This window comes from Gossypium arboreum, chromosome 9 (assembly GCF_025698485.1).
Source record: "Gossypium arboreum isolate Shixiya-1 chromosome 9, ASM2569848v2, whole genome shotgun sequence".
NCBI lineage: Eukaryota > Viridiplantae > Streptophyta > Magnoliopsida > Malvales > Malvaceae > Gossypium > Gossypium arboreum.
In genome coordinates, this window is record NC_069078.1 from 83,660,321 (window position 1) to 83,673,586 (window position 13,266).

The following is a 13,266-nucleotide window of genomic DNA, read 5'->3' on the forward strand; positions in this document are numbered from 1 at the left end:
TGACTCTATTTATTTAACCCTTAAATACCAAGCTAGTAGGAAAATTATAAAATAATGATTTATTTAGTTCTCCAACTTTATAAAAAATTTATTTTAGCGTTTCATTTAATTTTTCTTCTTTTTTAGCTTTCAAGTTAATGTGTGGTATCGAATTAATGTAAATCACCACTTGAATGTCACATTAGCTATTAATTAATTTTAAAATTAAAAAATAAAAAATATTTAAAATTTATAAAAACAAAAAACTATTTTTAATATTTTAAAATTAAAATTAATTAATTACTAACATAATATACAAGTGACCATGTCAACAAAGACAAAAGAGATGAAAATTAAAATAATTTTTTGTAAAGTTAAAAGGTCAAATAAATTATTATGCTATTTAAAAAAATTATTTATTAGTATTAATTAAAATAATATTTAAAAGTAAAATATAAGTAAAGAATGAAAGAGATTATTGTTTTAGAAAATTCATCAAGTTTGACATCAGATTATAAACTCTTCTTATTCTGGAAATTATGCCTCAGCCCCACCTGGGACAAAAAGTTTGTGCAACTAATGAAAAGGAAAAAGTGCTTCATCGATTGCCTTCATAGATCCATTTCTCTGCGTTGCTTTTATAGCTAACCAGTTCTTGTGGCTTGAACCATAAGTTGATTTCATCCTCGGCTGTCTCAGGACCATCACTCCCATGAATTATATTTCTGCATTGTAAAATAAAACCCCATATTTTACATCTATTTTAAAACTAAGATACTTCAACAATAGTTGGTCTTATACCTTCCCACAACCACTGCTAGGTCACCTCTGATGGTTCCAGGCTCCGATTTCTGAGGATCGGTTGCTCCGATGAGTTTCCGGCCATACTTTATGACTCCCTCTCCTTCCCAAACCTGGTTTATGGAAGATTAATTCAGCCATGTTGGGAACAAATACGATGAGAAGATAAGATTTGTAGTTCATCATTTTACCATAGCAACCACAGGGCCTGAGCTGAGGAATGCACAGAGGCCATTGAAGAAGGGTCTGTCTTTCAAGTCGTGGTAATGTTTCTGGGCAAATTCCTTTGAAGGAACCAAGATCTTGATAGCCACAAGCTTGAACCCTTTCCGCTCAAAACGAGATATGATTTCTGCAATCTGGTAAATATACACATGCTTTTAGCTCAGCTATCTGTCATATTTCAATCCACCATGCATAAAATTACATGAAACAACTATAAACTTGACAAGAAGAGGAAATCACACTGTTCAGCTATGTTGCTTTGAGTGTTTTTCTTATAGTATTTTTATTTCATATATTTTCTGATATGGCCCTTTAAGGACTTCCAAATAAATGGAAGAACTTGTAAAAATTGTTTATACAGATGTCAAGTTTATTTTTATTCTAAGATATACGCAACAAGAATATGGCCTTAAAATATCCTTGAGGTTCATATAGGACGTAAGAATCTGATCTTCAAAAATTCTTCAAGTATATATATAAATATTTGGAAAAGAAAAACTCAGAACATATCCATGTGAGACACATATTGAAACTTAAGCCAATGCGACTTAGTTTCAATCTATTGCTAAAAATATTTGGAAGTCTTAGATAAGTTTAAGTTGATGTTAATACAGATCAGAAGAATCTTACAAGCCCTCTTTGTACTCCATCAGGCTTGATAGCAATGAAAGTGCGCTCCATCTGAATGACGAAAAATGGAATGAAAAATATTGAAGAAATGAGTAGCATTATCACATAGAGTAGTAGCTATAAAATCGAATGTGTAATGGTACCTGTGCAGCGTGAGCTTCTTGGTCCTGAACCATGTAAGCTACAAAGAGATAATCAAAACATTCAGTTCAGAGTTTTTGCCCTTTTTTTTTCTTTTTGTTGGGGGGGGGGGAATGGAGGGATGATTCATCTACAGAGATTTAAGTATCTAAACCTGCCATTGGAAGAGCAAACATTCCTGAAAGCCATCCTCTTGATGCATTGGCTGAACCACCATTTCCATAAGCTGATGAAGCTAAAAGAGGCACCTTACTGTTAAGCGAAACTGCTGTTGCTGCAGCTACTGCCCGCCCTTCTGCTGACGATAACATAAAAGATAGATACCTTAAAACAAAATGTTTTCATCTTTCATGTAATAGAAATTACAAGCATATACATGTACGGATGAATGTTTAGTAGACAAACACAGGTAGTTTTTTTCTTTTAAAAAAATCCAATAGTGCAATCTATCTTAGAGTCGAATTGGTCAGACCCCAAATGGAGAAAACACTCTCAGAGCATTTATTTTTTCATTCCCAATACTTAAAAACTGATATCTTGCCTAAAAGACACATAGCTCGTTACTGCTCGACCCGACAAAAGTTGGTAGCTATATATAGGTTTTTAACACATGAAACTTGTACATTCTTAACTTTCTTTCTCACTAGATCAAACAATGTAGCAGCTTAGGTCAATTCTGAGAGGAAAAACATGTTTCCTCAAGATCGGCATATGGTTTAAGTGTTTGATTAGACACTCCACTTGAATATAACATTACAAGCAACCCGAAATTTAACAAATGTTCAAAACCTATGAGAGAACATCATTTTAACTGTATGAATCATGAAATGCAAGGAAGAATAAATAATGAATAATATTGAAACCAATACAATAGATATAGGTTTGGGAAGGGGGTCATTTGATAGAGCAAACTTTTCAAATCAGTAAAACTTACATCTAATACTAAGATGAAGGAGGCATTAAAAACATGAAAAGTGGAACAGAATTTTTTTTTTCTTCCTTTCTCTCAGGAAATGGGTGGAAAGCAAATCTGTTAGGGGGACACAAAAAGTGACATTCCTCTTTTTGAAGGTCTACATCAAGTACCGAACTACTCATTGGGGTGAGTGTAGATGTCAATTACAATATACACTCCACAAGAATATATATATTTTTTAACTTTTCACAGATTTAGTTATTGAAAGGTCACATTCCTATTAGTAAAAATATCCTAATGTGTTTGTATTTACTTTATTTATTAAAAAATAAGTAAATTAGTCTCATATTTTACTTTCTTTTACTCAAAAATAGATAAATTAATCTTTATATATTAGATTAAAAATACTCTAGTCATTCTTTTAAAATTATATCCATGTCCACTATTGAAAATTGGTCATTTTACATTATGATAAGGTATCGTGGCACAGATCGTGTAATTATTTGATTATTCCGTCAAATATGTCGATTTTTAACAATAAAGATAGATAATTTTTTAACAAAAGGACCAATTTGAACTTTGATGCAATGACTAATTTAATGATTTTTTGAGTAAAATGACAAAATGTAATCTATATCCTAATACTTTTACCTACTACATAATTTTTTTAAGCATATAAAAAGTTTTCATCCATTTTACGATTTGAGTCTACTTTTGTAAAGATTTATATGAATATGATTTTGAAGATCAAATAGACAAAAATGAATAATCCTAAAACTAAAAACTTGATCATAATTTTTTTAAATTTTCATTTTAATTATCCCTAAATCTTTTATAAATTTGGTTAACCTTTAAAAATTTTTAAAAGTAATTAAATCTATCAAAATTTTTAAAATTTTAATTAATTCATCAAAGCTTAAATCCTAATATTAACCACTGTGCACAGAGATGAAATAACATCTTCCACTTCCGTCCAAACAAGATAGAAAGATTAAACAATCATCTTATTTCGACACTTGATAAAGAATCAGAGTTCAAAATGACTCGGACGATTGATCTAAAACTAGTAATAAGAATCAGAGATTAATATAACAAAACTGAAAAAAAAAAGAGTACTTTCAACATTTAATCAAACACGAAATATGATCTTTTAAAATAATAATAATATTAAAAAACCAAACATTTTGCTTTATCAGGAAACATATTCATCAAGAGATAAATTCACAGATCAGACATCGCTGATCTCCCCAAAAACTGAAAAAAAAAATGCAGAAAAAAGGCGTTACTAAAACGATAAGATGAAGAAATCACCAGTGAAAAAGCGAGAGGTCTTCGAAGCTGAAAGGAGTGATCGGACGACTCTAGAAGCAGATTTGCAAATGTGAGAGCTCATTTTTTGTTGTTGTTGTTCTGTTTTTTGGGAGGATTGATTTGGTATAAACAAGCCGAGAGCTGATGAAGTGTTTGTTTACGGAAGTGATAACTAAATTTAGATATTTTGACTGGCGTATATATTTATATTATAATATCTTTAATTATTTTCTAGAATAAATTTCGGTTCTGATATCTTACCAAAAACTTGTTGATGCTTAAAATGTAGATTCCAGCATACTTATTTAAACCTTTTTACCCATATAGACTCATTAGACATAGATTGGAGGCAAATCTACAGTAATTGATATCATCATGGAAGTCCTCTGGTTTCAGTTGCTTGTGTAAATGAAAACGACAATAGTCCTTCCATCCTTACTTATTCGACCGTCGCGAGGCAAGGCGTTTGGAGGAGCGGCCAGGAGTTATAGGCACAGAAGGTGATGCTGGTGCCTCCTCGTCGTCCCAATTATCACCCCAGCGGTCATCCCAACCCTCGTTAACGTCCGGTTCTCTTCTTGCCCTACCAGATACAGGCAGCTCCCTGTTTAGCCTTTGGTATTTGGAGCCACTTCTTGGGAGTTGCCTCCATCTCAAGCTCTTACACATCCAACGTGATGCTAATATCAGTATAGCAGCAGCGAATATAAGGGCAGTTGTAGGGGTTTGTGACATGAAGTTCACATAGGACTTGCCCGAACCATGCGCAATGAAATCCTTGAAATCGAGACTGCATTCTCCGGTACCGTCCTTTAAGAAAATCAAGTTTCCGGTTCCTGATTTTTTTATGGTAATCTTTACCTGCGCAAATGCATTTAACGGATACAACATTCTGTGAACATATTATTGGTACCGTAAACCCTAAAACACATGCTATATAACACGAATATCTTAATAACTTGCAATATTATTTACAAATACCTTTGTATCTTGATTCTCTTGGAGTTCAACATCCATTTCATCTAAGTCAACAAAAGCAGGAGCAGATATTTTAAGGGTAAGAGGCCCCTTTCCCTTGTTCTGAATCACAAGTAATAGATTGGGAGAATCTGGAATATTGCAAACCAAAGTTAAAAAGGCCAAATATTGTCTAATGTGATCATCATGACAATTCATACTCTTTTCTATTGTTGGAAACTTGCAACCATTTATAGTTAGAGGATATTTACCATTTCCTGGAACTCGCAAACAGGCAGCAAACCTTTTCTTCGTATCCGTACACATATTAGATGAGTTGCATTCTTCAACTTGAAAGCCATCATTACTTGTTAGTGAAGGCGGTGGCGGTGGTGGTTCGGCTGAGTCCCGTATAATGCCATTCTCTTCATTCACTTTCTTGGGGTCCACGCTATCATCCGGAGTTTCCTTTTGATCACCATCTGTCATCCCCTCGTCTTCAACATCCGATTGTTCCTGGCCGTTGTGCGTATTATCACCTTCTTTCCCACCATCCGTCTTTCCTTTTGCTTCTGCACTCGATGCTTTCCCACCCTTATCTGAATTCTCGCCTTCATTCAAACCCGATTGCTGGTTGAGATCGCTCTTACTTGCACCACCACCATCAACATCCCCTTTTGATCCATCAATTTCATTGCCACCGTCAACTTCCCCACCATCTGTCTTTGCTTTAGCACTCGATGCTTTCCCACCTTGATCCAAATTGTCGCCTTCATTTGTACCTGATTGTTGGTTCAAATCACTCTTACTTGTACCACTGTCAACACTTTCTTCTGATCCATCAACTTTCCCAACATCATTCATCTTTCCTTTTACCTCCTCACTCGATGCTTTCCCACTTTTATCCAAATTCCCACCTTCATTTGAACCTGATTGTTGGTTCCAACCACTCTTACTTGCACCACTATCAACACTTTTTTCTGATCCATCATTTTGATTGCCACCATTATCTATCGCTTCACCAACTCCAATGGAATCCGAAGTAGATTTAGAATGAACTTCTTTTATAACTGGATCTACTTTGCCACCTACATTTTGATCGAAACCACTCTTTCCATTAACGTTTCCCTAAAACCAAACATCAGTGAGAAACCGCCTTAATCCCATCATCAAATTAACCAATTCAATAAACATCTATTAAATTATTTAACAAAGAAAACCTCACCTCTGTATCATTACCAGAGCAACCGACAACAACTAGCAGCAGAAAAATTCCCACCAAAACAACATAATTTGTTTCCATAATTTAAGATACACCCACCTTTTTGTGCTACAAAAAACAACCTATTTAACATAGAATTCATTTAAATACATGCATATAAAATTTCACTTGGAAAGAGTTATATAAAACAAGGAGGAGGTTTCCAACCTTTAAATGAAACCTTGTTGGGATGCCTGTTTTCAACAGCTTTACACTTCATTACTGAGTTTATTTCCTGAGCCAAATTAAAAGGCTTACACATTGATCGAATAGAGAGCTTTTGAATGAGTTTAATAGTAGAAGAGAAAGAGGGTGAGTTTGACCAGAGAATTAAAAAACGCCATCCTTTTTCGTTCTGAGTTGCAAATCGTTGTCTTTCTGACAACTTGTAATGCAACGTTAATTCCTTGTAAGCATATGTCTTGTTCCGGGAAGTCAGTTTCTGTCGTAAATTTCGATAATAAAAAAAAAAGCTTGCTAAATGTTTATCACCAAATACAAAATGTTCGACGAAAACTAAGTAATCTAATAAATATTTAATTTAGATGACTGTTTCTGCACGGATATGTTGACATCAAACATACTATTATATGTTTCGAGATAGGAAAGTTAATTTATTGTTACAGGCCTGGGTTTTTATGACAATGACCCAAATTTTGTAACCAAGTAAGCTCGTCGGCTAGTCTTATCCGAAACTTTCTAAATACCATTGGTGGTCAATTGAAATCGACATAATACTGGAAGCAAGCCATTACTGTTGACTTCTTCCGCTGAGTGAATGATGCTTCCAAAATACTGATAGAGCTATTCACCAGCCTTGCCTAGCTAATAGGCTTTTGCTATAGTTCAAGTGATACCATATACTTCAAGAGATGACTTATATTTTATGAGTTTAAATGTTACCAAGGACCAGACTCAAATTGCTTCTTGATGAGTGGTCATAAGTTCACTTCAAAATTTTGACTGACTATAGTATCGATTTTTAATCAATAATTATTTTTAAATTGTATTCTTTATAAATTTAAATTTTAATTTCTATACTTTTATTTCTAACAATAATCTCTTTACTTAATCAAAATACAAAATATTCCACGAAAACTAGGTAACCTAATAAATATTCTATTTAGACTATATTTGCTCGGAGATGTTGACATCAAACATACAGAGTATATTCCGACGTTGGACTTTGTTGATCTGAAAGTGAAACTCAATCTTTTAAGATGCTCAAAATTCAAGCAGGTTGAGCAGGATCGAAAAGTTTAATTCTTTAATTTATGATTTAACCCTTCAAATATATATATTTACTTTAGTGCTTCAAGTATGCCTCTGTTATAGCACCACATGACTTTCTATTGCAAAATATATATATATATATACATATTATTTTCTGCAAGTAATTTTCTGTCGTTAGATTTGATAAGAAAAAGCTTGAACTGTTGCTAAATGTTTACCACCAAGTTACAAAATGTTGGATGAAAAGAAACATTTAATTTAGATGAGTGTGTGCGTAGGGAGATGTTCAAATCAAACCTACTATATTTTGACGTTGGATTTTGTTCTCTTAAAAGAATCTTAATATTTTAAGAAGCACAACAACAGTGGATTGGACCTGGACCCAAATTTTTTAAGCAGGGAAACTAGTAGGCTATGTTGTAGATGAATGAAACTTCGGAAATGACATGAAGTGGGGCACGAATGGGATGCTCTGAGTGATTTGTGTTTGACCAAGGCAAGTAAATTTTATACGCAACTTTATCCGATCAAAGCTCTGATCAGTTGCTTTCCGCCAACCTGGTCCATGTGCCATGCAACCCCACCCCTAAAGAAAAACCCTATACTAGGACGTAAACGGATATCTTGTAAATTACTCGATGGGTTTCTAACACCATCTATATTGGTAAAAGAATTTTTTTTTAAAAAATTTATTGGATTATGATTATAAGTGAGATGATAAAGGAATTTGTATTTTAATGTTATAGAATACGTGCTCGATCATTAGATTTATAATTAAGGGGTGAAATTAAAATTCTTTTAGGAGGTCGGAACTAAATTATAAAATTTTAAGAGATTCAAATGTAATTTCACCATGTATTAATTTATAATCTATTTTTTATGAATCAAATAAATTTTTTTTATATTTAGGGGTAAAATGCAATTTTACTATATATTAATTTATAATTTTATTATTTTTAAAAAGAATGAACTAAAATTTTAAGGCCCATGCTAGCCCCAATCTTTCACCTCTAATACTAACTCAGTAAAGTGCTTAAATATAGTAAGAATAATTACATACCAATATACAACAAATTATGGCCTCTAGATCTACCCTCAACAAATTATGATATGGAAATCCATATATAACTATTTACAACTCTAATTAATCTTTATCAGCAAAAGTTGGTGGGCTCAGCAAACTGTCCAAGATGCCAGGGAGGGGCAGAGAGCCTGGAGCATGTTTTTAGAGACTGCTATGCTGCATCAGAGATATGGGCAAATCTATAGATTGAATGGCCACAAGAGCAGAGTCATGCACGGTTTAAGGACTGGATGATGTTTCTTTTTAATAGTTTTCTGGAATCGTCGGTCTGCTGCAGAACTTGGAAAATGAAAAAGAGTGGAAAATGTGAAAGAAGAGGGAGCGACAGATTTGAGAGGTTGACATGCTGATTTTAGTTTTAGGGGGTTTTTTAGGATAATTATTAGTATTAAGTTAGGACGTGGGCTATAATCTGATTAGGTTTTGTGCTAATATACAATCTTTTCTACGATATTTTCTCATGGGTTATATTAGTATAGCTAAAAAGTTAAATGATTTTTGGGTTCAACTAGAAAGGAAACAATGAAATTGATATTTTTTAGCCCCATTAAAAGGAAAAATAAAAAATCATCATATGCATTTACCTTCCGCTTTCTCTACGGTAATCATAATGAAAAATAAATTACCTTTATAACTATTTTCTTGAGGGATGTTTTGTGAAGACTATGTTAAGAAAAGTAAAAATAGTAATTGATAACCAGCAATTAAAGTGAAATTATCATAAAAGAAACAAAATATATAGACACAAACATAAAACAATTGTTTTCTAGTATAATCAAAGTAATTTCATTTCTATTTTACTGATTTATAAAAATTAATTTTTCAAAATTTAAGATTTTTCTCTTAAAAATTTCGTCTAAAATATAATTATTATAATAAGATTTTTCCTTTTAAAAAATAATTTTCACATTCGTTTTACGGTTTATATTCGAGTTCGGGATTATCTCTCTTAATAATATCGTTTCTAAAATAAAAATATTATATTTAATCACTATAAAATTAATTGCTAAAATATGTATAACTATTAGAACCATGAAAAATTAATATAAATTATTAAAATCTGTCATATTAAATGTAAAAATATACCTAATAAATTCATTAACATGTCATCTTCCAAATTAGAGCTATTATGCATGGCAACGAAACACCTTAGCTTGGCGGTGCACGTGGCCCACAAGTCAAGTTTACTCTAAAATTCAGGGTTATGATCATGCCACATACTCAGTACATATTTCATCTTTATTTTTTAATTTCAAAATCAATCAGTTAAATACCTAAGAAGCTTAATGATGATTTAGCTAGCTTTCTTCAAAACCCTAAAAGAGTTGCTTATTTATATAATTAGTCCTTTTCATAGATGGAGAGACCAAACAGATTTGTCAAACCGTCCTATGTATACAATAAATGAATCTAATATATTTCCTATGACAACAAAATTAATTAAAAATACTATGATATATTGATGTATTATATCAAAGTTTATATATCGTATATTTAATTAAATGCATGTAAGAAAGAACAGACCGGATCAAGACAGGCCATTGAAGGAGAGAGAACCGACAAAGGTCGCCCCTTTTATCCATTATGTTTGGACCTTCTGCTCTCCAACCCTACGTTTGACTCTGTCTTGTGACTCTTGCCTGCCTTAAGCACCTTTGTAGTCTCACAATTATTATTATGTCTAATATTCCATTTATAGTTCACATTTGACATAGATAGAGGCAGTTACCAAAAACATCAAAATTTAAATACTATAAATATGGTGTTAAAAAAATAGTAATTAATTTATCCATCCGATTATTTGGGATACCTATTTTTTCTTTTTGATAACAAAAATGGAATAATAAACTAAAATGAAAAAAAAAAGGGAACTAAAGCCATAAGCATACTTTCACCAAAAAAAAAAAAGAAAGAAAAAAAAGCCATAAGCATACTATCCAACCTTAACTGGAGATTGACTAAATGGGAAGTCCTATGAAAAATATGGATGCTTGAGTAGAACTTCATCAAACCAGCTAACGAGTGAGTGGCAAAATTCATACAATTGAGATTTGATTGAAAACTACATTTCAATCCTGGCAACATAACTCCTTAGGATACTTATTTGACTAATAGATTTGATAGATTATTTTATTATAGGCACTAAATTAAATCACATCTAAAGGAAATTACTTAAATAAAGGTCAGTTATTACTCTTTTGAAGATACAAATTTGATTTGAGTTTTAAGACGAACAATTCTTAATCATTAAATTAGTCACGAAAGAGATGAATTTAATTTTTGAATTATTAAAAAGAAATGAAATAAGACTAATTAAAATATTTAATGAAAAATACATTAAACTATAATATTGATGGAAAACATACGTGTCTTAATCAAATACATTCAATATTTTAAAATAAATCCAAATAATATACATATACACAAGTCTAAGTTGTGTCAAAATGGCGGTGCTCATGTTTTGCAAATTAATTAAAGGCAGGGAAATGAGTTGGGTTTTCACATTTAAACCACTATTTTTATGGATTTAAGATTAAAACTTTCATATGAACTCGCTGTGTAGCTCATATCTATGTCAAACATATTCAACATATTTTCAACTTATGAAATAATGGCCAATAATCCAACGATTTCTATAAGACAATAGATAAGGTTTTTATCTGTATCTTTTTGAGTCATGACTTGAAGAAAGTCTTTCACTATTTCAAAATTAACTTGGACTACTGACAAAAATATTTTATTTTATTTTTTTATGAAAATTTATATTTGGATTTTTATTACTTTTTAGATAAAAAAAAAACAGATCACGTTAGTTTTTTAACCTCTGAGCCATCTCTTGCTTATAGGGAAAAAATGCATTCACTGCGATAGTGATACACATGATCTATTTCTCTATTTCATCATTTTTATTTATTCAGCTTGTTGATTTAAATGCAAACCTCAAGGGTTGTACCGAGCTAATAGAGGGATCGATTGGATATATATATAATTAGGGCTCAAATAATTTGTAATTAAGTTTCGATTTTTTGTATATTAATTACAACATTACTTAGTCATGAAATCATTCCACTAAAGTACCATGACTAAGCTCTCCCTATTATATACCATTATGAAAGCAACATATCAAGTGTCTGTCCAACGACCTTATCATATATGTTACCTTCATAAGATATCTTTAGTCTGTTTGGGTTAAATCTGTTCACCCAAAATGAACCTATTTTATTTCACAGTAACTATTACGTATTCTTTCATGAAAAAATAAATTACTAACATATAGTAATTAAATAATTTGTCCCAGACAATTGATCAGTGGTCATGTTACTTTTCCTTCTATCATCCAATGAGAGGATATCATTTACCCTTTAATGGTCTATGGACTTCACTATCGTAAATAACGCTATGTTATGTTGAAGCAGTATATCCAACGTACCAGCTTTCGACATTATTACCAATTGAATTCAGACTTTCAGTACTTTAAATTGTACGAGTCACATATACATAGTCCGTCACTTATTCGAATTTGAGGCGAGCCACATTATGAACATTACAAGTGAAGAAATTCATTAACAGATCTAAGATTTATTCTACTTCGGTCTTATCTGATGTATTGTTAGTCTAGACCATCACATCTTTGTCTTTACCTTCTAGGAGTTATTTGTTTTGATACCTAAGATAAGGTATCCCCTAATTTGACTTGATAAACATCACAATAGTCATTGAATTGATTTACTCAATTTCTACTCATTAGACTATGGATCATTTAGATTACCTACTATATAAGTTATCTTCTCTCATTATGATCTAATCACATAATGCAACTTAATATTAGTTAAATGTTAGATAATCTGTTAGTCAATATTTTCTTATACATTTTGCTTTACGTACAAAAACCATTGAGGACAAATACAAACAATATTAATGTGAATGATGGAAATTTTATTAAACCAATCTATTTGAAAAATTACAAATCTATATGATGAAAAACTACACTAAATGCACTAGATCCCAACACCACTAGCACCTTGGAAATTAACATCAATGTCATTAGGAAAGTTACATGGCCATTAAACTGATTCCATCTTATTTGTATGCAGTTTTATTTCTCTTAGAAAAACTACATGAGGAGCTTTAACCTTTAACGAATGCCAGAGCCTTTGAATTGCACCTAGGCTTCCAATTCCACAGGGATTCCAACTTAATGTGCTTGTGGATTCAATATGAAAAAATCTAAAAGCAACATCATTCTCGGAAACTTTAGCATCCAGTTCACTAATTTCCATTATGCAATATCAACATCCTCTGCAACACCATTTCGTTTACTTATTGATAATTAAACAACCCAGAAGAACTAGTTGTCTTATAGATCTCGCTTGTCTCTTCTAAGTCCTTGTGCCCTTTTTGTGAACCAAAAAATTCTTAGAAACTTCTTTGGAACTAGTCTCTACAATGACACCTGAAACCTATGCTAAAAAATTAGAAGTAATGCAATGTTCCAATTGAGATGCACCCACTATAAACTCTTTTATTGGAATTTTAGCAAAATCAACAAGGATAAATATGATAATTTAACCACAAAATCCTTAACTAGAAATTTAGAAAAAAATCGATTAAGATCTAACTTAAATTGTTATCAATCAAAATCACTAGAAAACTAATCCATCTTGTTCATTCTTGCTGACCAATCTACCCACCTTAGGATTATCCCCCATGAATGCAACATCCAAAAAC

At 31.8% G+C, this 13,266-nt stretch overlaps 1 protein-coding gene across 2 annotated transcripts; it reads right to left on the bottom strand.

Moving 5' to 3' along the window:
• Window positions 1-454: 454 nt before the first annotated feature.
• On the bottom strand, window positions 455-4,715 carry LOC108456284 (nucleoside diphosphate kinase 3-like). Of its 2 annotated transcripts, none has more exons than XM_017754878.2 (7): window positions 4,004-4,715; window positions 1,931-2,074; window positions 1,779-1,816; window positions 1,636-1,686; window positions 972-1,139; window positions 781-893; window positions 455-704 (listed from the first exon to the last, which is right to left on the bottom strand). In XM_017754878.2, exons 1-7 carry the CDS (start codon window positions 4,083-4,085, stop codon window positions 578-580), a joined length of 723 nt encoding a protein of 240 aa, XP_017610367.1. In that variant the 5' UTR covers window positions 4,086-4,715; the 3' UTR covers window positions 455-577. The 2 variants fall into 2 exon arrangements, with proteins under 2 accessions (XP_017610367.1, XP_017610368.1); XM_017754879.2 differs by having other exon boundaries at window positions 1,931-2,071; window positions 4,004-4,712.
• Between the last annotated feature and the right edge of the window lie 8,551 nt (window positions 4,716-13,266).